This window comes from Canis lupus, chromosome 15 (genome assembly GCF_048164855.1).
Source record: "Canis lupus baileyi chromosome 15, mCanLup2.hap1, whole genome shotgun sequence".
NCBI lineage: Eukaryota > Metazoa > Chordata > Mammalia > Carnivora > Canidae > Canis > Canis lupus.
Window position 1 is genome coordinate 61625655 of NC_132852.1, and position 24277 is coordinate 61649931.

General features: G+C 61.2%; 1 protein-coding gene across 1 annotated transcript in view; it reads right to left on the bottom strand.

Annotated features, from left to right (window-relative positions):
* PKD1L1 (polycystin 1 like 1, transient receptor potential channel interacting) overlaps nt 1–24277 on the bottom strand; it is a 79977-nt gene that overhangs the window by 41225 nt on the left and 14475 nt on the right. The window contains exons 13-25 of the mRNA XM_072775765.1: nt 21523–21729; nt 18485–18666; nt 16389–16610; nt 13463–13965; nt 12638–12952; nt 11964–12036; nt 10367–10524; nt 9407–9484; nt 8117–8259; nt 7426–7546; nt 5535–5646; nt 3137–3332; nt 2361–2417 (exon numbers count right to left, since the gene is read on the bottom strand). Coding sequence (XP_072631866.1) covers nt 2361–2417; nt 3137–3332; nt 5535–5646; nt 7426–7546; nt 8117–8259; nt 9407–9484; nt 10367–10524; nt 11964–12036; nt 12638–12952; nt 13463–13965; nt 16389–16610; nt 18485–18666; nt 21523–21729 — 2367 coding nt within the window. The remainder of the gene's footprint in view (nt 1–2360; nt 2418–3136; nt 3333–5534; nt 5647–7425; nt 7547–8116; nt 8260–9406; nt 9485–10366; nt 10525–11963; nt 12037–12637; nt 12953–13462; nt 13966–16388; nt 16611–18484; nt 18667–21522; nt 21730–24277) is intronic.

Below are 24277 nucleotides of genomic sequence, written 5' to 3' on the forward strand. Positions count from 1 at the left end.
AGGGAGGACAGTCGCGGGGAAAGGAGGACAGTCAGGGGCAGGGAGTACAGTCAGGGACAGGGAGCACAGTCAGGGGCAGGGAGCATAGTCGCAGGGCAGGGACGACAGGCAGGAAGTGGATGCGAGGGCGGGGGAGGAGGTGCGGGTGTGGGAACCAGTGGGCGGCTGCAGTGACGCGCCTGAGCCCTGAGGAGGCCCGAGTGGAGGCCCCAGGTCAGTGTCACCGTCATGCAGACATAACGGAGAAGGTGGTGGTGAGACCCCCGTCCCCCTCCCGGGGAGGAGGTGCAGAGAGCATAGGGCCAGGGACGCTGCCCTGGGGCATGGGGCACCGAGCAAAGAAGGGAGGAGCCCACAGCGGTCACAGCCAGGAGACTGTCCTGGCGGGGGGGGGGGGGGGTTCCCGACAGGACGGGAGTTGGCCAGCGCTGGGACAGGACAGGCTCCCTGCTAAGGCGGGACAGCAGCCAGATCCCCTCAGCTAAAGTGTGCAGGTGCCACAGGCAAGAGCCAGCTTCCTGCAGGCCCGGCTCTGAAGAGGAGCCAGAAATGGGGTGACGTCCAGAGGGATTGTAAATAAGTGACATTCTGAGCAAGCAGGGGATCATCCCGCAGAGAGGGAGAAATGGGAAAGGCAGCCAAGAGCTCCGACCTGGAGCTGGGAGGGTTGACAAGAAAGAAGGGTGGGGGTAGGGGGTCAGTGTGGGCTCAGATCGACATCTCGGGGTTGTGGAATCAAGCCCCATGTTGGGGTCTGAGCTTGGCAGGGAGTCTGCTGGAGATGCTCTCCCCCCTTCCCACTGTGGGCTCTGTCTTTCAAATAAATAAATAAAATCTTGGAAGGAAGGAAGGAAGGAAGGAAGGAAGGAAGGAAGGAAGGAAGGAAGGAAGGAAGGAAGGAAGGAAGGAAGGAAGAAGGAGGGAGGGAAGAAGGAGGAAGGAGGGAAGGTGGGAGGGAGGAAGAGAGGAAGGAGAAATCTATAAACAACTTATAAAACTGAACACCCATAAAACAAATAATCAAGTTAAAAATGGGCAGAAGAGGGGCGCCTGGGTGGCTCAGCTCAGTCGATTGAGCCTCAAACTCTTGATTTCAGCTCAGGTCATGATCTCGAGGTTGTGAGATCGAGCCCATTGTGCTCAGTGGGGAGTCTGCCTGACATTCTCTCTCTCCCTCCAGCGCTCCCCTATGCCCGCTCTCTCTCTCTCTCTCTCTCTCTCTCACTCACAAAGACATTTCTCAAAAAAAAAAAAAAAACCCACTCAAACAGCAGAGACATGGAGAGATACTCGACATCACTGGTCATCAGGGAAATGCAGAGCAGACCCCGATGAGGTCCCACCTGACACCTGTCAAAATGGCTAAAATTAACACGGGAACAACAGGTGTTGGTGAGGATGAGAAAGGGGCGCCCCACTGCTGGCGGGGACGCAAGCTGGCGCAGCCGCTCTGGAGAACAGCGTGGACGGCCCTCGGAAAGTTCCATTGGAGCTACCCTAGGACCCAGCAGTAGCACTGCCAGGTGCTTACCCAGGGTATACAGGACACTGATTCCAAGGCCCGTGCACGGCAGTGCTCACAGCAGCAAGGTCCTCCACAGCCCCACCGTGGAAGGAGCCCAGGTGTCCACCGGCCAAGGAATGGGTCGGGGAGCGGTGCTGTGCACGCGGTGGAAGGTTACTCAGCCATAAAAAGGAATGAAATCCTGCCACGGGCAGCGGTGCGGATGCGCCTAGAGCTTATTACGTGAAGCGAAGTAAGTCAGTGAGAGGAAGACTAGCACCGTGTGGTTGCGCCCCCGTGTGGAATTTAAGGACCAGAGCAAGCAAGCGAAGGGGAAGGAACCAAGGAACAGACTCTGCACTCTAGAGAACAGGCTGCTGGTGAGCAGGGGGCAGGGCGCAGGTGACAGGGACGAAGGGTGCCTGTCGTGAGGATCACCTGGCCGTATGGGAGGCGGAGCCGCTGCACGGAGCACCTGAGGCTAACAGTACCCTGCAGGCTGGTTACACTGGAATTCAAATAAAAACTTGAAAGAAAGAAGAGGAGGCTGGAAACCCTGTACCCAGGTTCGTAACAGAGAGCCACCCCCTTACCCGGAGCATGTGTCTCACGGGTGATACCGCCGGAACCTCTCTACTTGGGGTTTCCTGGCCTCTGTATTGGGGAACGAGCTCATCCCCGGTGATCTGGGATGGGTGGCCCTATTCACGCGAATTCTCAGGGCAAGTCCCGCATCTAGTTTAAGTGTCAAACCATAGCCTGCACTGTGGGTCCTTTAACAACTGACCGAGGGCCTCCCAATTATGCAAAAACAAACAACAACATAGGAAAGCACACTTGGGAGGAGACGACTCACCTTACGAGGGAAGCGTAGGAGGCCCCTCAGCATGAGGACGGAGTGGGTCATGTCTTCCTGACCGGGACAAACAAGCAAACACACGGGGACGGAGAGAGAAGGAAAGTTCGTCACGGTCCCAAGTGGCGTCGCTCCCAGCATCCTCCCGCACGCAGAGCACATCCTGGTCTCTGAGCCGAGACAGTGGAGGCACCGTCCCCTGGACCCACCTGGCCGGCTAGGGCCCTGTGTCCTCCGGGCGTCCCCTGGCCTCTGGCCTCCCCCAGCCCAGCGGGGTGTGACCAGAAGGGCCAGAGAGAAGGCCGGAGCTTGGGGAAGTTCGGGAAAAGGGTGAGAGGTGCCGAGGGGGGAGAAACAGAACTGTGCGGTTCTTGGGTTGGGGCTTCAGCGTCACAGGGCCCTGGGCATGTTCTGAGACGCAAGCACCCTCGGGTGGCTGCCGGCGGCGGGAGACGCAGACGTGTGCTCATCGGGCCCAGAGGCATTTGCACATGCGCCCATTTCCTTCCAAGCCCAGATCATCATACACTTGACTCGGTCATTTCGTGGTTGACAAGTCAAGTCAGGCGGGATTCACCCCCCTTGGCTTAGAGAAACACGAGCAGAGAGATCTGCAGTGATACTGGGGCGCACACCCGGGCCAGGCGGGCTGGCCTCCCGACCTCCCTCCTTGACCATGTTTCACAAGCTAGACGGTGTGCTGGTGAGCCCGCTGGCCACGGGCCTGCCACAGGGATGCCACTGGGGACACGGAGCCCACCCTGCTCCCACCGCACCTGATCTGCCACAGGCAGTCCACACGCAGAAGAAATCAGCGCATCCTGTATCCGCGACCACTGGCCACACGAGGGACTTCGGTCCTCCGCGGCCCAGCGACTCAGGACCCTGGTGATCGTGGTGATATAGTTCCTGATCTCGGTGTAACTGCCCATCAGCTGAAGGGTGGACAGGTGCTTCAGGCTGGAGTTATATCTGAAGGAAACGGAAGACTTGTCGGGATTGCTCCAGCCTGCTGCAAGCCTGCCCCACCTGCGGCCCGGAGGACTTCTACCTGGTATAGAAAACTCCTTGGGGGGTCAGGGCAGACGGGGAATGGCTCGGAGGACAGGCAGTCGGTGCAAGAGAAACTCAGAAAAGGCCGTGAGGCCTAACATCAGAACTCCGAAAGACCCCTGAGCAGAGCTGAAACGGGCCCAGTGCCAAGCACAATGGCAGAGCTGCATTGCGGCGCACAACGCAGGACCGGCCTGAACTAGACGGAGACAGCAACGTGGCCACAGCTGGCTGGAGGTCCCCAAGCATCTGAACCCCGCACCCTGGTTATGTGGGGTTTGTGCCAGGAACGCAAGAGCAGCCCAAGTATGATAATCAGTCAGGATGATAGCCCATGGTAACGGACCGAGGGACACAACCCACATCATCCTCTCCATGGAGCCAGCGAACCGCTGACAAAATCCAACACCCTTTCATGATAAAAAAATACCATAAATCTAGGAATGCAAGGGAACTTCTTCAACCTCAAAACAAACACACCTATGGAGAACCTACAGCGAACACGACACTAAGTGGTGAACGATGAAAGGCTTCCCGGCTTAGACTGGAAGAGAGCGCCCACATCTCCATACTGGCCACTTCTATTCACCTTTGACTGGAAGAGTCCAGCCCAGGTGAGTCAGCTAGGGGGAAAAGAAAAAGTTATCCAGGTTGGAAAGGAAGGAGTAAAGCTCTGTTTGCAGAATGGAAAAACGACGTGAAAAATCCCCAAGAACGCACTAAGAAGCTATGAGAACAAATAAATGAGTGTGCAAGGCCGCAGGAAACAGGATCGATAACATAAACACCGATTGTATAGCTACACAGTAGCAATAAGAATCCAAAAGCAGAATTTAGGAAAAACAACTCCATTTACAATAGCATTAAAAATAATAGGATGCTTATAATTACACTCCACCAAAAAAATTCGATACCTGTACCCTGGAAACTATGAAACATTGCTGAAAGAAATTAAAATCTAATAAAGGGAAAACCGCAGATGGGTGGACTTCATGTTCTCAAGATGACGATCTTCGCAGAGCGATCTACAGACTCCAGGCAGTGCCTGTCGAGATCCCCGGGGGGCTTTGTGCTGACGTTGCCAAAATAACCCCCAGGAGACCCAGAATAACCAGAATGGGCTTGAACAAGAAGAACAAGGCCGGTGGGTTCGTGTTTCCCAATTCCAAAATACGCTAGGAAGTTGCAGGAGGGAAGACGGCGTGGCTCGGGGTGAGGGGGACGCGGCAGACGGAGCTGCACTGAGGCTCCGTGGCATTCCTGGCCAATTGATTTTGACCAAGGGCCTGGGACAGGTTAATGGGGAGAGATTGGCCTTTCTGATGCACGATGCCGAAAGAACTAAATATACCTGCAGAAAAATGAACTTGGAGCCTTACCTCACGCCACACGCACACTGGCCCAGAGGGGATCACCGGGCGGCCCTGCGGCCCAGCAGCTCCCCCTCAGGCATCCGCCACACCCCGCATCTCTGTTCCTAACAGCATTATTCCTAACAGTCAGAAGCAGAAACACATCACACGTCCACCAACTGATGAACAGATGAACAGGTGGCAGGCCCACAGCCGAGCGCCACCTGGCCTCACAGAGGCGGGGTCGCGACAGCCCCGCAACGTGGATGGACCTCAAAGACGCCGCTCAAGCAAAGGGCCAGACACAAAGGAGCACACGGGGCGTGACCCTGCTTGCAGCCACGTCCAGGACGGGCAAATCTGTGGGAGGACGTACGTAGGGGAGCTGTCGGGGCTGCAGGAGGGAGCCGCGTGGTCGGGGAAGGAGGGGGACGGCGAGCAAGCCCGAGGGTGTAGGGGACAATGGCAAAGCCCCAAAGCTAGGGGTTGTGATGCTGGCGCTCGGCTGTGTCGTGCACAGAACCCAAGGGGCCAAGCGCACGCAGGTGGGATCCCGGCACGGTGGGCGCCCTGCAGGCCGCGGCCACCTGGGCGCATCGCACACACCTGAGTCAGGGCCGCAGAGGCAGAGCCCTGGCTGTTTCTGTTCTCGTCCCCAGAGGACGGGTCCCCGGGAGCCACCACAGACCCCGCCTGTGGCTATCGGGGGACACCCTGCTCCCGAGGAGGCGCGGGCCGGCCCGAGGGTGTCCCCGCACAGCACACTCACGTGTCCTCGTCCAGGCAGAGGCTCCCGTGGAAGTGGGGCAGCACGGTCACTGCCACCGCGCATGGGAGCGTCCGGGAGCCCACGCCGTCCGTGATCTCCGTGGACACCATGACTGGAAGGGAACGTGGGAGGAGGGTCACTGTGGAGACCACATGCCCAGCATCCAGAGTCTCTGGGCAGATCCATGCGCCCAGGAGGTGACATCACAACACAGCAGGCCTGGGCCTAAGCGGGGGGCCACCCCGCAGGGGTTCCAACAGTGCCACGCGGCAGTATGGGGCCCTGGGCACTGGAGAGCGTCCGGCAAGATTGGCCGTGGGCCCGGAGCCACAGACGTGGCCGCCACGGGCCTCAGGAGCCCGGCAGTGTCACTCACGCACCCAGGCACTCCCTCGTCCGGCCTGCAAGCCCGGCACGCCAGCAGCAGCACGACACAGCGGTGACGGGCCCGGCCCCCCGGGAGACAGGGGCCACCCGACCTCGAGGATCAAGGGCACAGTGATCGTTCGAAGCAGCTCCTGAGCAATGCACGGAGAGGGCAGGTCTGGGGGCAAAGCCGGGACTTCCTTACGCAGCCCTGGGAGCGGCCCGGCCAACGGCTGAGCAGGCCCGGCTACAGGCCCGTGACCAGGGCTTTGCGGGCGGACCCGAGCGGGCGCTGCTGCCATGGAGGCCACAGGGCCAGCCCGGAGCTTCACCGAGGCACAGACCAGATGCAGGTGGCCGCGTAAAAGCCTTCGCAACCGGAAACACAAAGCCAAGGGTCTGGCACTTGATTTTGACCATCGGCGTTTCTCCAGACGTGGCCCCTGGACCCCGGGCCACCCAAACAGTCCAGGCACATGCCCAGCAGGACACTGAGCCCACAGGCAAGGGGGCTGGTCCCGCGGCGAGAGGGCTGGTGCCACAGGGACGCGGGGCTTCCAGGGCAGAGCACGGGGCCCCCCGGGAGGTGGAGAAGGTGAGAGCACCAGCGGGCAGGTGGGCAGGCTGTACCCAACCCGCAGCCTGGGGAAGCCACCCGCAAGAGACGCGCTGCACCTGTTCCGCTCATGTGCCCCTGCCCCCATGACCCTGGAAGTCAGCTCTTCACAGGCATCCATCACCCTGGTGTGCACAAGCCTCCTGTGCTCCTCAGGGTGGGGGGGAGGGCTGAGTGACATCACCACCCCCCCCCCGACCCGCTCAGTGGCCGTGGCCTGAAGTCTAGGTCTGCAGATTCACATCAAGAAGCCCTTTCGTCCGACACGGAGCCGAGGCCCTGCCCGACATCCTGCGGGCGTCTCCCCGGCCCTGGGGTCTGTAGGCCTTCAGATGGGGTCCCATGTGGCCACAGGGGGGCGTGGGTGAGGGGCCTGTGGGCTGCGGACCAGCGAGGGCTGCAGGGCCAACGCCAGCGGGTGGGGGAGGCGGGGGAGCATCCGCATGCAGGACCGTTTCAAGGAGACACGGGGCGTGCGCAGCTTCACTGTGGAGGAATTCATGACCCAGGCCACGCACAGAGGCCCCTGCGGTCGGAACGCCCTTGCCCAGCGTCACTGACCTGGGTCCCACGCAGGGCCACCTCATGCCCTGTGCTTCGTGAGTACAGGCGGCTGGTCTCAAAGGCTGAATTCATGAATGCAAGTGTTCTTGGGCATTGTGGCCCTTGCATATAGTTCAGTTACAACCTCCAGGTACAAGAAATGAATCGACTTACAGTTAATATTGCTAATGCTCTGTTTCGAGCTAAAAAAAAATAGGGGATCCAGATAATCTAAGAAGCACAAGATGTTTTAACAATGGTAATTTCTAGACACATAGTTTGAAGACTTCCTAGGTTAGGGAGGCAGGGGAAGGTCTAGGGCCGTCAACGAGCACCGCCAGCCGTCCAGGCCCACGCCCGACTCACCTTTGTAATTGTCCGAGGGTTCGCCCGCCGGCAGCACGAAGTAATACTGGGTGTCTCTCCCGTGGTACAAAGTGTGTTTGGAGGCATTTCCTATCCGGTAACTAAATTTGTAACGAAAGTCCTAGGATCCGTTCCATACGGGGGCAAAACACAATGTTGAACAAACCGAATTAGATCCCCAGTAAACATACAGCCCTGAGTCCCTCACTCCACCCAGGACCCTTGTTGGTAGACGGTCTGGGGCCGGGCAGGGGCTGCTTGCACGGGGGTGACCACCAACCTCCGGGGCCCCTTGCCTGGCGCCAAGAGGGCCCCATGCTGTGCTGTCACTCAGGGCGGCGCGCTCCCCGAGCCTGGGAACCCCAAAAGCCACAGAGACACAGATATCTGGGCCTCCTGGGGGTAAGTTCTGTCTCTTTCAAATGAATAAATAAAATCTTAAAAATAAATAGGACTTAATAAGGAAAAAAAAGAAGAGCAGGGCACTTGGGACCTGCAGGAGGCCAGGATCTGAGCCCTGGGGCCGCGCGTGGTGGGTTTGTGGGAGGAGCAGGCCTGGCACCCGAGAGGCTGGAGGGCATCCCCACAGCACCCCTGCGCCAACCCCGGCGCCGAGCTTCACACCCACAGCACTTCCCCGAGCGCCTCCTCTACCCCGGCCTCTGGGACGGACCCGCGTGGCCACGCGTACCGGTCTCATCGCCATGCAGAAGATGCTGAAGACGGTGTGAGCCTCGAGGCCGCGGTGTGGCTGCACCTGGCAGGCCACGTCCCGCGGGGCTGGATGCAGGGTCAGGTACAGCTGCGCCCTCCCCAGCAGGCCGCGCGTGGAGGCTACAGCGGAGGATGAGGCGTGAGGGCCGCACCCCCCATGGTGCCGTGTGTGAGGGGCAGAGACACAGCCTCGCAGCCCATCCCAAGGCCGAGGCCGGCCTGGCGAGTGTGGGAGCGGGGGGGGGGGCGGGGGGAGGGCTGCTGGGGCGCACAGGGACACGAGCGGGACAGCAGGGACGACCCAGGCCTCAGCGCTCAGGCTCTGAGTCTCCCCACCCCGAGGCAGTGACCGGCCAAAGCCAGCAGCCCCCGTGTCCGCACTTGGACAAATGGCAGTGGCAGTGGGAGTGAGGTGTGCCCACAGGTTTGCTTGGCGCCTTCGTGGCCGCAAAAGCAAAGGTCTCCCACGTGCTTGACGCAGGCACCCGGGGGTGCATTTCTGGACGCACCGAGTGAGGGGCTGCAGGACGTTTGCAAAGTCGTCAGGCAGAGACGGGGCATGGGAGTGATGGCTGGGGACCCCTCGGGCTTCGGGAAGGGAGGCCCATCGGGCTACGGGGCTGGGGACTCGGCCCAAGCGGCGGACTGTGACTCTAACCCGTGCACACGCATAAGCCATCAGGTCATATGGAACCAAAAGCCTCGGGAAATGTGGCAGAAAATGTAAAACTGCCCCTGAAGGGAGATGTGAGAGCGGGTTATGGAGCAGCCAGAAGGGTGCAGAGCAGGCGCCGTGCGAACAGGCGGCTCACAACCCAGGCTGCGCAGAACCACCGTCACCTCCTCGGGGCTCAACAGGCGTACAAGTCATCAGTCAATTTGCGGGGAGAGAACCAATTTACACAGTTGTCTTGGGGGAAAAAAACCTAATGCACATGTCATTTTCTGTCTTCCTAGAGGCAAACATCTCCACCTTTACCGTGACCTAAACACGCTGCTGACCCCATACGGCCCAGAAGCACGGGGGGGAGGTTCAAGGGGCGGAGGGAGCTCAGCGCGCTCCGGAGCGAGGGGATGGACGTGGCTGCAGCTTCCAGAAGCGCCATGAATCATGACAACCCGCTTCCCCGGGCGCCTGGGGGCTCAGGTCTCCCCGACCTGCCTCTCCCCGCTCCTGCTCGCTTTCTCTCGCTCTAATACGAAAATCTTTAAGAAAAAGCAAACCCTGATGGTCCCCGCAGCAGGGCTGGCGGGCAGTGGGACGTACCCACGGAGGCTTGCACGACGTATGTCTCCCCGGGGCTCAGCGAGAACGGCTTTATTGTCACTGCGTGTCCCGTGATGCCTGCGGACAAGGGGGCGTCAGCAGGCTGCGGACACACAGAACCCGGCCCCGGAGCCGCCTGCGGAGCGTGATCGCTGCCTCCGCCACCGCCCTCAGGGTGCGACCCGCCTGGCTGCGGGCCTGGGAGCCCCCTGCAGCCCCCCCTGCCCGAGCACCCTGAGCGGGGGCCTGGGGTCACATCTGGATCGCACTCGGCTCTGGCAGCGAGCGGACCCTGGCGGGAGCCCACATCACACTTGTGCCAGCTGGGGCATCCACGGGGTCCCACGGGACACATGGGGTCTGCCCACGGCGCATGATTAAGGCGTTTCAAAGCGATGTTCTCATCTCCAAGGGCACCGACTGGGAAGCATTTCTTAAATCTGGGTATGACTACTGCCCACTGGTGACGGGTCCCCTCCTTAGCGGCCAGAGGCTGACCCCAAGCACGGGCTGGTGGTCTCAGCAGGGAAACCCTGGTTTCCCGAAATGTGGCAGGGGATGGGGAGGAGACAGCCATGTGATGTCAGGGGAACCCCGGGGCTCCAGGGCGGGAGTGCAGTCCCACGCGCAGCACCGCCAGCAGAACCCCCGTGCCCACGTCACGTGTTGGCCACCCACAGGGAGGACATCCGGGTCCCCGGCTTCGGGGGGCTGCCTGGCACAGGCTTGGTGGCCCCTGCACCCCACAGCCTGCAGACAGGGCTCCCGGTGGGCCACAGAGGAGCCCCCCACCTTGGAGTGGAGCCTCTGCACCCTGTCCACAGAGGGACACGCGAGGAGAAAAGGCACAATGAGCCCTCGGGCTGCTCTCTTGAAAGGAAAACTTGCAGAGGAAACTGAGGTCTGGTCCCCAACCCCTGACCAGCTGCGAATCCCCAGACGTGAAGCGAGTGCTCCTACCAGAGGCCGTGTAGCTGCGGAAGAGGGCGCGGCCCACCGGGGCCTTGGGCCAGTCCACCATGAGGGCCGGCCTGGCCGCGGGGCGCAGGGGGCCCAGCAGGTTGTCCCCATCCCCCTGGCCCCCACCAGGACTCGAACTCGGGTCTGCTCCCGGGAGGCTGGCGCCGGACCCTAGGAAGACAAGCCAAGGCGACGGATGGTCAAGGGACAAGTCCCAGTGACGTCCCAGAAGGCCAGTGCCCCAGCTGAGCCCAGCAGAGCAGACAACGCTGGCCACTGCCGTCCTACAGGCCAAGCCAGGGCGAGTGAGGACAGACACGGCGGGGAGTGGAGGGGACCCAGCAGGTGGGCCATGGCCAGGCCATCGTCTGGGGCAGGTGCAGACACAGGCCGGAGCCAGCTCTGCAGTGAGCACCCGGAGGAGGGGGGGAAATGCGACTTGAGGGGGTGAGGAAGCAGGAAACGAGGTGGGAGAAAGTGCCAGAAAGCCACTGAGGATGGCCTGCGGGGGGCCCGGCTGCACCCTGAAAGCACCCGGGCGCGGGCTGTCCAGGCGGCGGGAAGGGAGGCGGAGACGGAGGAAGAGCTCACGGGTGCCCGGGCACGCGGCGGTGCCAGGATGCCACGGAGGACGGACAGACTGACTGCAGACTCACAGTCGCCGGGAGGAGATGCCATGAGAACACGACCCGCGTGGGGCTCGGAACCGACTCACAGGCACGAAGGCGATTCCATCAATACTGTGCTTTCCCTTCATTCAGCCTTATTTACGGGGCACCTGCTGTGAGCCCGGGTGAGCCCTCACACACCTGCGTGGACACGGGGTGGAGCCGGGACAGGCCTAATGACACCGTGGAGGCAGGGGAGGAGGGCGCCGACGACGCCAGGCTGGACAGATGGACAAATCCGCCATGACCATCTGGCTGTCCTGACACAGAGGGACATGTCGCCCCCTGAGCTTCCAGCCATCCCGTCCAGTGATGGATACGTCCTCCACCAAGCACTATCTGTCCCTCGAGCCAGAGTCCAGGCACCGTGATCATCTGGATCGAGGGTCCACGCTGGCCGTGGAAGCGCGCCCGAGGGCAGGAGCAGGGCCACGGGGGGAGAGCTGGCAAGCACCGAGAGCTTCAGCAGCGGCAAGGACACGGGGCTCTCACAGGAGCAGAGCTGGCGGAGACGGAGGCGGGACGGCCCAGCAGGAGGAAAGCACCGGCGGGAAGGAGGCCGGGCTCCACGGGGACACCTCGGGGCTCCGGCCGCCAACACCCGTGGACCAAGGTGGGGGCCATGGACGGCGCCTCTGGGGGCCTGGGGCTACCTGGGGCTCTGGAGCAAGGGACCCCGAGTACAGAGGAGGCTGAGCCAGAAGATCGGGGTGGACAGTGCCCTGCAAAGGAGTCTCAGCTTTTCCCTGTGCCTCTGGGAGCTCTCAGTGCTCGTGATGCCGGGGCAGAAGGGGAGCTCTCGACTTCAGAGACTTCAGAGCCTGGGCTGGAGTGGGGACACGGGGAGCCCCAGAGAGAGAAGACACCTTGGTGCCTGGGCTGGCGTGGGGACAGGGGGACACGGAGAGCCCCAGCACGGTGACGGTGACGACTCACAGTGGGCCGGCTGTCTCCCTGTGGGTGGCACCGCCTCCTGGATGTCCCCGTAGTCGGCTTCGAAGTCTATGGGGAGGAGCACAGCACTGCCCGTGACGTGCACAGGCCTCCCGAGGCGCCCACGGCCGCCCAGACCTCGTGCAGGGTCCACCCACGGCTCGGCAGCGTCACCCCATTGCTGGGGCCGTGGAGGGGCAGGCGGCTGGGTGCCTGGCTCCCCGGGATGAGCCGCCGTGGGTACAGGGCCGAAGCCAAGCTCTCGCTCCCCCCAGGCTCCCCTGTCCCTTCAGAGAGCCTCGTGCCCCTTCCCCTCAGCAGGACAGAGGTAGATACATCCCCGCGGCTGTCCTGTCCCGGGGGCTGGGGGTGCAGAGGCCCCCCACCCGCTGGCCTGAGGCCCGGGGCCCCTGGGGCGGGGACATCTGCCAGGCTGCTGCCCAAGGAAGGTGCACGTCGGTGACATCACGAGGGGACGGTGCTCCCCGACAAAGGGTCCCCTCTCCACTTGGGAGGCACAGAAATGGTTCGGGTGCAGCCTGGAAACTGGGGGGAAAGGGAAGGGCCGGGGCACCGGGACGGAGTGGGGGACAGGACGGCCCTGAGCCCGACACGGCCTCGCTGGGGAGAAGGGACCTGAGCACGAGCGTCCTGCAAGCTCAGCACTTACCAGAGGGGGACGGCGACGGGCTCCAGGGCGACCAAGTCCCAGGGGACCCCGCGAACCGGCGAGCCAGTCCAGGGAACGCGGCGTCGCCCGCATCAGGAAGCGGGTGCGTGTCGACGGGCCCCAAGGATGGTGTCCCCGGGAGTGACGGTCCTGGCTGCACCCGGGGCTGTGGTGACTGCTTCTGTGAGGACGCCACACCCGTCCCACGGGGCTCCGGGCAGCTCGCCGCCGTGGACGGTGCGCTGGACGGCAGCTGCATGGAATCGGCCCCCAGGCCGGCAGCGCCCAGCAGCCCCACCGCCCTGCAAAAGGGACCTGGACCAGACGGGCACCAGGGTCAGACATTGGGGCAGGAGCAGTACACGTGTCACCCTGCGGGCACTGGGCCCCAGGGGCCTGAGCATCTGACTCTTCATTCTGTCTCGGGTCGCGATCCCAGGTCCTGGGATCGAGTCCCGTGTGGGGCCCCGTGCTCAGCGGGCGTTTGCTTCTCCCTCCCCCTCCCCCTGCTCACGTTTGCTCTCTCTCAAATGATTACATAGAAAATCTTTTTAAACAAACAAATAAAAAGAAACAAAACCGCGTACGGACGTCATCAGCATGCCACCTTCACACACGTGACCCCTACCTGGGAAGGACTCGTGCAGGAAGTGGCGGGGAGCTTGGTTCCCCGGGGGGAAGCAGGGAGGTAGGTGGAGGAGCAGAGCTAGTGTTCGCGTTGGTCCGCCTGCACCTGCCCTCCCTCGCACACCTGGCGCAGGTTAGTCCTGCCTCCTCTAGACACGCTCACCTGTGCCCCCCCCCCCCCCCCCCCGTGTGGTCAATCTAAGCAGCGCTGCCTTGAGTTACGAGAAAGGATTTCTACGGGGTCGCTCCGGGACTCCTCGCTGCCGTCACAGCGAGACTGTCGGGCGATAGAGGGAGATACTCGCTGCTGTGCTGCAACCCGTGCGCCGGCTATTTGCTCGTCAGCCCCTCCGCGTCCCCCCGACTTTGGTTCTGAAAAGCCCACAGGGCGTGGGAAGGGCCCTGCAGGAGGGGCGCCCGCGTGGTCACGCCCGCCGGAGGGCACAGCCGGAACATGGGTCTGGGCAAGTCCGCGTCTGCCCCGGGACCTGAGGCCTCTGCCTCCCCGGGTGGGCGAGGCCAAAGCGGCTGGGGCTGTACCGTCTGTTCGGGTCCCTTCCGTGGCATTGACCAGGAACAGGTCCCAGGAGTAAGACAGGCGGGGCCCCGCGGCACACGCGTCGCACTCAGCACGCAGGGAAAGCTCTTCGTTCCAGTTGACAAGCGCGTCCTTGAAGCTGCCCCGGGAGATGTGGACAAACCTGCACCGCGCAGACCCCGGGTGGGGCGTTAGGGGCAGCCGGGGGGCTTCGGCCTCGCTCTCTCGGGGGCGTGTGGCACCGGCAAGGCCGGCACGACGGAGCCTACGGGCTGACCGAGCCTGCACACACTCCCCCAGCACCGACTGCCTCGCGCCTCAGGCCGCGCACCCTGCCCGGGTGGCCGTGCGACCCCCCATGCTGCACGGAGCTCAGGCAGGGCCAGGCCGGCACCCTGACCCCCACCCTGGGCCGTGCACCCTGCCCGGGAGGCCGCGCGACCCCCCCCCCCACGCTGCACAGAGCTCAGGCAGGGCCGGGCCGGCACCCTGACCCCCACCCTGGGCCGTGCACCCTGCCCGGGAGGCCGCGCAACCCCCCCCCCACGCTACACAGAGCTCAGGCAGGGCCGGGCCGGCACCCTGACCCCCACCCAGGGCCATGCACACTGCCAGGGAGGCCGCACGTCCCCCTCCCCACGCTGCACAGAGCTCAGGCAGGGCCAGGATGACACCCTGACCCCCCTCAGGCCACGCACCCCGCCCTCCCCACCCAGGGAGGCTGCCTTCCCCCACCCCTGCTCCCCTCACCTCGGACCCCCCCTGCCACCCGGAGCCTGACCTGGGTGCCCCCATTGCCAGGTGCATCCTTCATGCCCACGGCCCCGTCCACTCTCGGCCGCCTGCTGCCCCTACCCTACACGTGGTACCCCAGCTCCCTCAGGCCTGCGGGCCGAGCCTCCTCCCCTCCTCCAGGCCCTGCTGCCACCCAGGCTCACTCGCCGTCCTGCGGGACATGATGCAGTGCCCTGGCCCCCAGGCCCGCTCCAGTGGGGTGTTTGCTTGTGGACGCGGGGCCCTCAGCAGGTCAGGGTGGGGGAGGCCCCCGAGTGGGTGCGTGGTGCCGGCATCTCCCACGTGAAGGTGCCGGTCCGCGCGGGTCTCAGACTGCAGCCCGTAGGTGCAGCTCCCGGCGCAGGAGGGGTGGGGGCGTGGGGAGAGCACGGTGCACAGGCTCCCCGGGGCTCAGGCTGGCCCGTCCCTGTGTGTGCGTCCGCCCCTAAGTGCTCACACGTCTCCCGCAGGGGTGTAGTCGGGCCAGGAGGGGCCCACCCGGCCCAGCCCGGGCCTCGCAGCTGGCAGTGTCCACCCTCCTCCCTCACAACACAGTCCAGGAGGGTTTCAGAGTCAGCGCTTTGTCTCAGGGCCCTCAGGTGGCTGCCTCGGCTCAGGTCCAGGTCCCGGGGTCCGGGGATCGAGTCCCGATGGGCTCCCTGCTCAGCAGGGCGACCATTGCTCCCTCCGCCCCTGCCCCTCCCCCCATGCGTTCTCTCTCTCTCTCTCTCTCTCTCTCTCTAATACAAAAATAAAATATTGACAATTAGTACATTTGGTATCTTGCAAGGAGCAGAATTACATAGTGCTTTGTATTTTTTAGAACAAAAGTGTCTTATTTATTACATATGATCTTCCGATTTACGGCCCGAGGCTTGTGACCCTGTACGTCCCTTCACCTTCTGTCTCTAATTTTTTTTTTAAGTAGGTCCCATACCCAACGTGGGGCTTGAACTCAGGACGGTGAGATCAGGAGTCACAGCCTGTACCGACCGCGCCAGTGGGCGCCCTGATTCCCCCAGTTTGACTACACGTCAGGACTCCTGAGAAAGGCAGGTGGCCTGGCCTGTGTGGACCGTGGGCAGGTGCCCCATCTTGTCCACCTTATTTTTCATGGCCTCAGGCCTGAGCTCCTGGGGGGCATCTCCTTCAGAGCGGTCTGAGCTCGGTGCCACAGCTCACGTCCTCTCCCTAGCGTCGGTCCTGCCAGCACAGCTAATTTGCTTCCTCCTCCAGGAAGCCTCCCAGGACCCACCCAGTTCTGCACACTTTTAACTACGGGCTGTCTTCACGTCGAGGTGGTGACTGCCCAGGTCCCTCGCAGGTCCGTGTACGGAAGCGGCCTGCCCGTCTGGGCCCGTCCAGGTGACCTGCGTGCCCCCGGCCCGCTCCCTGATGACCCAGGCCCCCGGGGGTGACGGGAGCAGCTGCGGCTCATGCATCCGGGGTCTGGCCTCCTCGTTGCAGACCCAGCTGCCGATGGAGCGCTTCCCTACCCTTGCGCCCTGTGCTGCCTCAACGTCACACGTGGCCCAGCCCCGTGATGCCTGCAAGGCCCTGAGGCGAGGCCCCGGGTGCCTCAGCCCCGAGCCCCAGCACAGGCCTCTGTCTCGGGGCAGCTGCTGGGCTGGAGGGGCGCCTCCTCCTAGGAGCCCCCCACGTCAGCAGTAGCCTGTACGCGCGTCCCCAGGCCCCAGCCCTCGTCAGTCGGGCCCCTTGGCCCTCAGCACAGGGGTCCTGTGTGGCCCCAGGTCCCGGCGACCCCCCATCACCCCCGGGCCCAGCACACAGGGGGCACGGGGCACACAGTACCTGAGTGCCGTGTCGGGGCGCGGGGACAGGAACACCTGCGCCTCTGAAGAGTTCCGGCCGGCGCTGGACACGGTCAGCGTCACGAGAAACTGGTCGTAGCTGTTGCTGAGAGAGCTGGCAGGAAAAGAAAGGGAGGGGGCCCCGGCACGCAGGCTGTGCGGAGAGGAGGCGGTGAAGCAGGGCTCCCCGGGGGCGCCGGCCGCGGTGCACGTCCAGTGGTACCTGTGGGAGAAGCTGCCGTGGGGCGACCGCGCCGGCTCACTAAACGGGCTTCCCTGGGCCCGGGAGCAGGCGGGGGGGGGGGGGGGGGGGGAGGCCCTGGGGGGAGCGCTCCTCCTCCTCCAGGCCTGGTGGGCGTGGTCCCCGCACCCAGGGAGCAGACGCACGCTGGACTCCAGCTCGTGGGCACCACGCGGGGCTCACACGGGGGGGCACAGAGTGAACAAGAAGCATGTCTCCTGAGGCCGGGCGCCGGACGTACCCAGAACACAAGCGTGTGATTGGGGAGCCCAGTGGCCGCCTCTCGCCTCCACCAAAGCCCACACTTGGGACGCAGCAAACGTCCCCGCTCACGGGGTGAAGAGACAAAGTGACTCTTCTAGCTGTTCAGGAATAGTCGTGGAGGACCCACGCTGTGCCAGCCACAGCCCTGCCCTCCTGGAGTGGATTGCAGCAGGGACAGAGCACTGACGGTGCCTGCAGCGAGTGAGTGAATATGGGATGTCACAGGCAGAAGGAGCTATGGACAAACCGCAGACTCAACACGGGACCGTCATCCCTGTGGATGAGGTCATTGGAAGCCTCCCTGGGCACACGATGTCTGACGGAGGAGATGGGTGGTGACAGTTCAGGGGCAAACTGAGGCAAGATGCAGAAGGCGACCCCACTGCCAAGGCACCAAGGGAGAAGCATAGCTGGGCGTCTGAGGGCAGGCGGGAACCGCAGGGCAGGGTGAGGACTCGGGGCGCAGGTGATGGTGGACGCTGAGGCACGGAGCCTCTGTGCTCTTGCTGAGAGCCACAGGGTTGGAGCAGAGCTTGACAAGACTCCGTCCACCTGCTCTGTGAGGCATGGTCTGATGATGGTCACAGGGAACATGGGGGCTGGGGAGGAGACCCCTGAAAGGAGCCCAAGATGCCACTCGGCCCGGATGGGGCCAGTGAGTTTTCCCAACAGACTGGCCAGGAAGCGGGAGAGAAAAAGAGAACTGCTTAAGGTTTTTGGCCTGAAAGACTGGAAGGATGCCTCCGTCGGCAGAGATGGAAAGGCCGCAGAGGGACCAGGCCAGGAGATGGCAGGACACCCAACCTGAAGGCCAAGAGCCGTCTGGACAAAGGATGCATGCTCCAGGTGACCGGCACATGGATGGTGTCCATGGAGGATGCGTGTTCTAGGTCATGGGCATTGGGTGGCATCCGTGGAGGATGCGTGTTCCAGGTCATGCGAACCCCTTCCGCCCTGTGAGGACCAGCTAGGAACCAGGTCCTCCCCAGACACCAAAGCAAGGAATACCAGAAGAGCCTACTTGCTGAGCACTGAATGCCCTATAAGATGGGGAAACCTAACGCCCAGGATGACGGCAGGGGAAGGGGGCTGTCTCAGGCAGGGACACCTGGTGCTCCTATAGCAGAACCCATCGAGAGCCCCCGAGCCCCTTCCGCCCTGTGAGGACCAGCTGGGAACCAGGTCCTCCCCAGACACCAAAGCGGCCGGCACGTCCATCTGGCCTTCCGGCCTCACGTCCACACAGAGAAGTGTCCACTGTTTACAAGCTCACAGGCTGTGGGGTTTGTTAGGCAGCCTGCACAGACAGAGACGATATTTAAGCTTCATTTTTCAAAATGTGCCATAAATGCCAACTTCCAATGCTGCTCCGGGTTTCCTCCTGCCCCTCCCCCACGCTCCCCACGCGAGGGTCCTGAGTGAGACGTTAGCTCAACAGATAAAGGCAGAGGTCCCAATAGGGTGCAGATGATGCCAGCGGGATTCTACAGCCACCCGTGCCGGCGTTCTGAGCCCTGGCTGGGAGGGGGCCACGGGCGAGCAGAAAGGCTGCCCCCACCTCGCCAGCGGTCCCACGGCCTTCCCGTGCTCACCTGAGGGTGGCCCCGGGGTTGTCTGGGTCATAGGACTGGGAGCCACTGAGGATGATGGTGACTGAGGGGGCCCTGGAGATGAACAGTTGCGTGCCCTCGGAGATGACGCTGACGGGGGCCCTGGCCCGCACCTCCACCCCGACGCTGTAGTTGCTGTGCACGACGCTGCCATCCACCTGAACCTGCAACGTGACGACAAGGGGGCGTCACTCGGGGCCTGGGCAGCATGCTCGCTGGAGCCGGACCGCCCTCTACCGCTGGAAGGACATTGGGGTGCCCACCGGCTCTGAGTGGAATGTGAGACTCTTGAACTTGGGGCATGAGTTCACGCCCCACCTTGGGTGCAGAGATGACTTAGATAAATCAAGTTTTTAAAAAATAAGACAAAATTGGAAGGAAGCTGGTGAGTGTAAACGTGCCACCGGGTCCCGCAGCAGCTCCAGAGCGGCCCGGGTACCGGGAACCTAGCACGTCACCTGTGTCAGAGGAACAGCCAGCTGTGCCCCGAGTAGAGCCACGGTGGCCGGAGTGCAGGAGGGCAGGGGCGAGTGGGCACAGCTCCCGCCTCCGTGACTCAGCTCCCCATCATCTGCACACGGTCCTGAGCCGAGCCTGCCCTACGACGGGAAGCCTGTCCACAGTCTTGGCTGGCAGAGCTGGCTTGTCCTAAATTGCATTCCTAGGGTGGCTGCGTGAGCATTCAACTCCCGGTTTCCGCTCAGCTCACGATCTCAGGGTCATGAGATCCAGCCGCGTTTGGGGCTCCGCGCTCAGTGCAAAGTCCGCTGGAGATGCTTCCTACCTCTCCCACCCTCCCACCCTCTCATTCTCTCAAATAAATGTATAAGTAAATAAATGAAATCTTAAAAAATCAACCTACACTTGTGGCCTCCACGTGATGGTCTTGAAGCAACGTAAATGAACTTCAAGACACATACTTGGAACCTCGGGAATCCTGGAACGTTCGATAAACAGGACGTCCCAAAGGGCTCTTTGAGGACTTTGACGCAATTTGGAAACCAAAGCAAATGAGAGCATGACACTTGCTGCTCGCTTCGTGGGCTGCGCCTGGTCCTCAGTCTCCTTCAGAGGCGCTGCGGCTCCCTGCTGGTGGCTCCCCTAGGGCGACCTGGCGGCCGTCGAGCCCCCTGGGATCACACTCCCATGTCTGCCGGCTCAGCCAGGCCCGCCCAAGGAGTGTTGCGCTGTCCCAGGATGGGGACGTGCAGGTGCGGGAGCTGCCCATCAGCATGGTGGGATGGCGGGACCTCTGAGGGTGCGACCCCCGAGCCATGCAACGAGCAGCTCAGATTCGAACGAAAGCACCTCAAAGCACCTCATCGAGGCAGGACCTGGAGGGAGACGTGGCCGGAGCCTGCTCCCCGGCAACGAAGTGGCCCATGAGTAAGTGTGCCAGGCAACGGGGGCCCTTGAGCGTGGTGGCTTCACCCCTCCCTTAAGCCGTCCCTCGTGGGCAGGAGTGGTGCCGTGACCCCGCCGGCCGGAGCCTGGGGAAAGGACGTCTCGCAGCCCCGGACACACCAGCCCACGGCGCTTGGTCCCCTCAGCATTGCAGTGCCTGTCACCGCGCACCTTACACAGCTATGCACTTGCTCAGAGCCACGGAGGGAGAGGGGACCTCGCGGGCACACTGTCCTGTCCCCTCCTCTCTTTGCCAGGTCGTCATTGTGTCCTTACACAGTAGGAACCAGGACCTGCACAATGACCCCCCACTAACCTCCAACAGTATGTGTGGTCTGCATAGTCTCGGGCCGGAGAACCACCATAGACACCTGGCCTCTCAGGAGCGGGACAGCCACCCAGTGTGGGATTATGCCTGCACCTCATTCCTGCCCCCCTAGGGACACCTGGAGTCAGGCTGGGAGGGCGGCCACTGCAGCCACAGGGTCTGCTCTGGGCCCCGGCAGCCCAGCTGCAATCTACCCTCCTCCCCCACTGCTCTGCCCTCCTGCTCAGGGACCCCAGCACAATCCCCTAGCCCCCCACATCCACCTGAACTCCCTCCACCATTTCCAACATGGCCCACTAAGCACTGAAGCCCGACCCCTTCATTTCTGCCTTCCCCTAGTCTTCAGAAGAAACCCACACTCTTGTGCTCAGACCCATATTCCGTTGCCCACCCTCTCAGAGCCCAAGAGCTTCCATGGGGCCATCCACAGCCTGGGCCACCCCGGGTCCTCTCCTGACCTGGCTCACAGCCCACCCCGGGCTCCCTGTCTCATGCTCTCCCTTCCCCAGGAGCTGTCGAGCTCCGGGGGGCTAAGGCTACATGGTCCTCCCTGCATCCTTATCTCCCTGGAGCAGAGCCAGGCGCAGACAGCCTCTTGTCACCAGGAAAACAGGGAGTGGCCTTGCTCCGCTCCACGCGCTCAGCCTCAGAACTTCCTTTGAATTTCCCAGGTCATTTTTTACAAGCAGTCAGCAGGGCAGGTGGCTAAGGCCAAGTCCACCTACGTCCACCCACGCTGCCACTGCAGAGCCCACGTGGCAGGGGGTTCCGGACGCCCCCTCCAGCCTCTGCTCCCTGCCTGCTTTGCCAGCCTGCACCCCGGGCACGAGCCCCAGTGTCTGCCTGCGAACAGACTCTGTTCCATGAAGCCGACTCTCCTAGAAGGGATCATGACACATTTTCACCATTTTTCCAGCCACAATACACCAAGTGCCAACAGCGGCCCTGTCACCAGGGTGCCCTCATGACCTCAGTTCTCTGACAACATCCCCTCCCTTTCCAGGCAGAAGCTCTGTGATGACACAGCTATTCCCCTGACATCCCGGGACTACCTCAGAGACACCGTCAAAGCGGATGCACAGGAGGCTTTTGTTAGAAGAACAAGATTTTCACAATTACTTTGCCCGGGTTCAGACATGAAATTTGCTCTCTCAGGGGAACTGAAGCATTTCTCAGGAGCCCAGCCACACTTGTGTAACCCTCTTTGTCTTGGATAGAGCAGGCTGGGGGGACAGGGGCTGAGCTCTTGCTCTGAGGCTGGCGGGAAGCCTGTGAGCCGGTCACGCACCCTGGCGAGAGCGGTGTAGTTCCCAAGCTCCAGGAAGTAGCCGGGGACAGTGATGGTCTGCCTGCGTGTGCTGACACCAGGGGGCAGGGGCACTGGCCACCCCTCGGAGGTCCGGATGGTCCAGGTGTAGGAGAGGCCTTGGGAGATGTCACAGAGGATCGCAGACTCGAACGTGACGCCCAGAGTCACAGGCTGAGACCTCCACACCTGCGGGTTAAGGAGAAAGAGATCTCGAAACGTCCATTACGTCTAACGCCACAGAGAAGCACCAACGCTTACTCTCAGCAGGGTACGCAAATTATACACATTTGCACCATCACAGGTGGGATCCTTACAGTTGTAATATAAAGCACGGAAACAAATGTATGTCATTTCTACAGACAAAAGTTAACAAGTTGATATAAAAACAAGAAGAATAAGTGACTATTTATACTTAAATGATCATGAGAAAAAATCCTAAGCATAACGTTAATGGGAAAATACAAAAGGAGAGAGTTAAGAGATTTGATTCCGTTAAAAAATAACTTGAACGTCAAAACTCATTTTAGGGGTGCCTGGGTGGCTCACGGGTTGAGGGTTGAGTGACTGAATCAAATTCTTGATTTTGGCTCAGACCATGAGACCGAGCCCCACATCAAGCCCCACTCAGCGGGGGAGTCTGCCGGAGAGTCTCCCCCTCTTCCCCTCCTCTGCTCGTGTTCTCGTCTCCCTCCCTAAAAAAATAAATCTTTTTTTTTCTTTTTTAAAAAATCATTTTAAAAAGCAATCAACAGAGAAAAAAGAAAAGCATTTGCAAAATACATGACAGTTAATTTTGTTTAAAGTCAGTAAGACATTTTCAACATCTCCAATAGAAAAATGGGCAAAGACATACGTGGGCAAATCACAAAATGAAATTTACACTTACATTTCATTGTAGGCTTTTGGCTATGAAATTACATAAATGTTGTATATATTCAAAAATCAAGTCAAAATGCAAAAACAAAGCCAAAAGAAACCAAAAATTTATTTGCTAACCGGGAACCCAAACGAAGGAATGCAACCATATTTCAAGGAAGCAAGAGAGAAAAGAGAAATGTTTCAAGTTACTTCAATGTACAGCGTCTTGAGGATATATTCTAAGGGCCAAAGAACGAACCACAGATAAATCTGAAAACTCACAAAGAGGTTTCACTTCTGATATTGTTACTTTGAAAACATTTCCCATATATATTAGGAAAAGTGCTAATAATTAATGATGTTGATGTTATAGACGCAGAGCTTTTAATAGGAGAGAATTCAAGCATAAAATGTCTCAAAAACATGTAAATTCTGCATACGTAATGTTTCTGGATGGGAAACAGCAGGTGAAATCATGGCCTACTTTATGCTGAATGTGTGACTCCCTGCCATGTGCTCTACGGAGCTGGCACACGATGACGCCCCAGGAACACCGAGCACCCCCTGCACCAGATTTCCGCCCCCCGTCACCCTATGCGAAAGCCTGGGGCTCCGTCGAGAGATGCCACTTCCAGGCGAAGGCAGCTGCCCGTGGGCACGGCAGGAGCTTTCCAAGACCAGTCGGGGAGGCAGAAGGCCCGAGCCCAGAGCGAACCCGACGGGCCCCAGACAGGCCACCCCGAGCCTTTCACAGACCATGTCTGCAATGACGGAAGAGCTAACACGACGTCGATCACGCGGAGAATCAGCGGCCCCTGCCCCCGTCCTCCCACGAAGCCCCCACAGCTCAGCCATCAGAAGAGCACCACCATCAGAAGAGGCCGGTGCTCACCCTCCCTCTCCGAAGGCTGAGAATTAAGGGAAAGATTCCAGCGCTATTTTCTCGCTTTTTTGAACTAACAATATTTTAGGGAAATTACAGATCTAGCTGATGAAGAAAAGCTTTTTTTTCCCCTATTCTCTCTCTATTTTTTTTAAATAAGAAATCTTTGTGCATCCCACATCAAACAATTGCATTAAGAAATTCTGGAGACAGAGCAGTGGGATAATGAGCTAGGGTTAGGTTACCTTTAGAGATCACTGCCGGAGCACCTGGGGGCTCAACAGTTGAGCATCTGCCTTCCACTCAGCTCAGGGCATGACCCCGGGGTCCTGAGATCGAGTCTCGCATCGGGCTCCCCGCAGGGAGCCTGCTTCTCCCCTGCCTGTGTCTCTGCCTCTTTTTTTTCTCCAGGAACAGGATGGAGGGTGGAGGATGGAGGAGGACTGAGGGCTGCGGGATGGAGGGAGGAGGACTGAGGGCCCAGGGATGAGGGCTGAGGGCGGAGGAGGGCTGAGGGCTGAGGGGTCAGGGTGGAAGGTGGAGGGTGGAGGATGGAGGAGGGAGGAGGGAGGAGGTGCGGAAGGGAGGAGTGTGGAGGGTGGAGGGTAGAGGGTGGAGGATGGAGGATGGAGGATGACCGAGGGCCCAGGGGTAAGGGATGAAGGTGGAGGTGGGATGAGGTTGGAGGGGGGGATGAGGAATGACCATGGAGGATGAAGGAGGGCTGAGGGATGAAGGGTGAGGGTGGAAGGTGGAGGGTGGAGGATGGAGGGTGGAGGATGGAGGAGGACTGAGGGCTGCGGGATGGAGGGAGGAGGACTGAGGGCCCAGGGATGAGAGAGGAGGGTGCAGGAGGGATGAGGAACGAGGGTGGAGGGTGGAGGATGGAGGAGGGCAGAGGGATGAGGGAGGAGGGTGCAGAAGGGATGAGGGTGGAGGGTGGAGGATGGAAGAGGGCTGAGGCCCAGGGGTGACAGATAAGGGTGGAGGAGG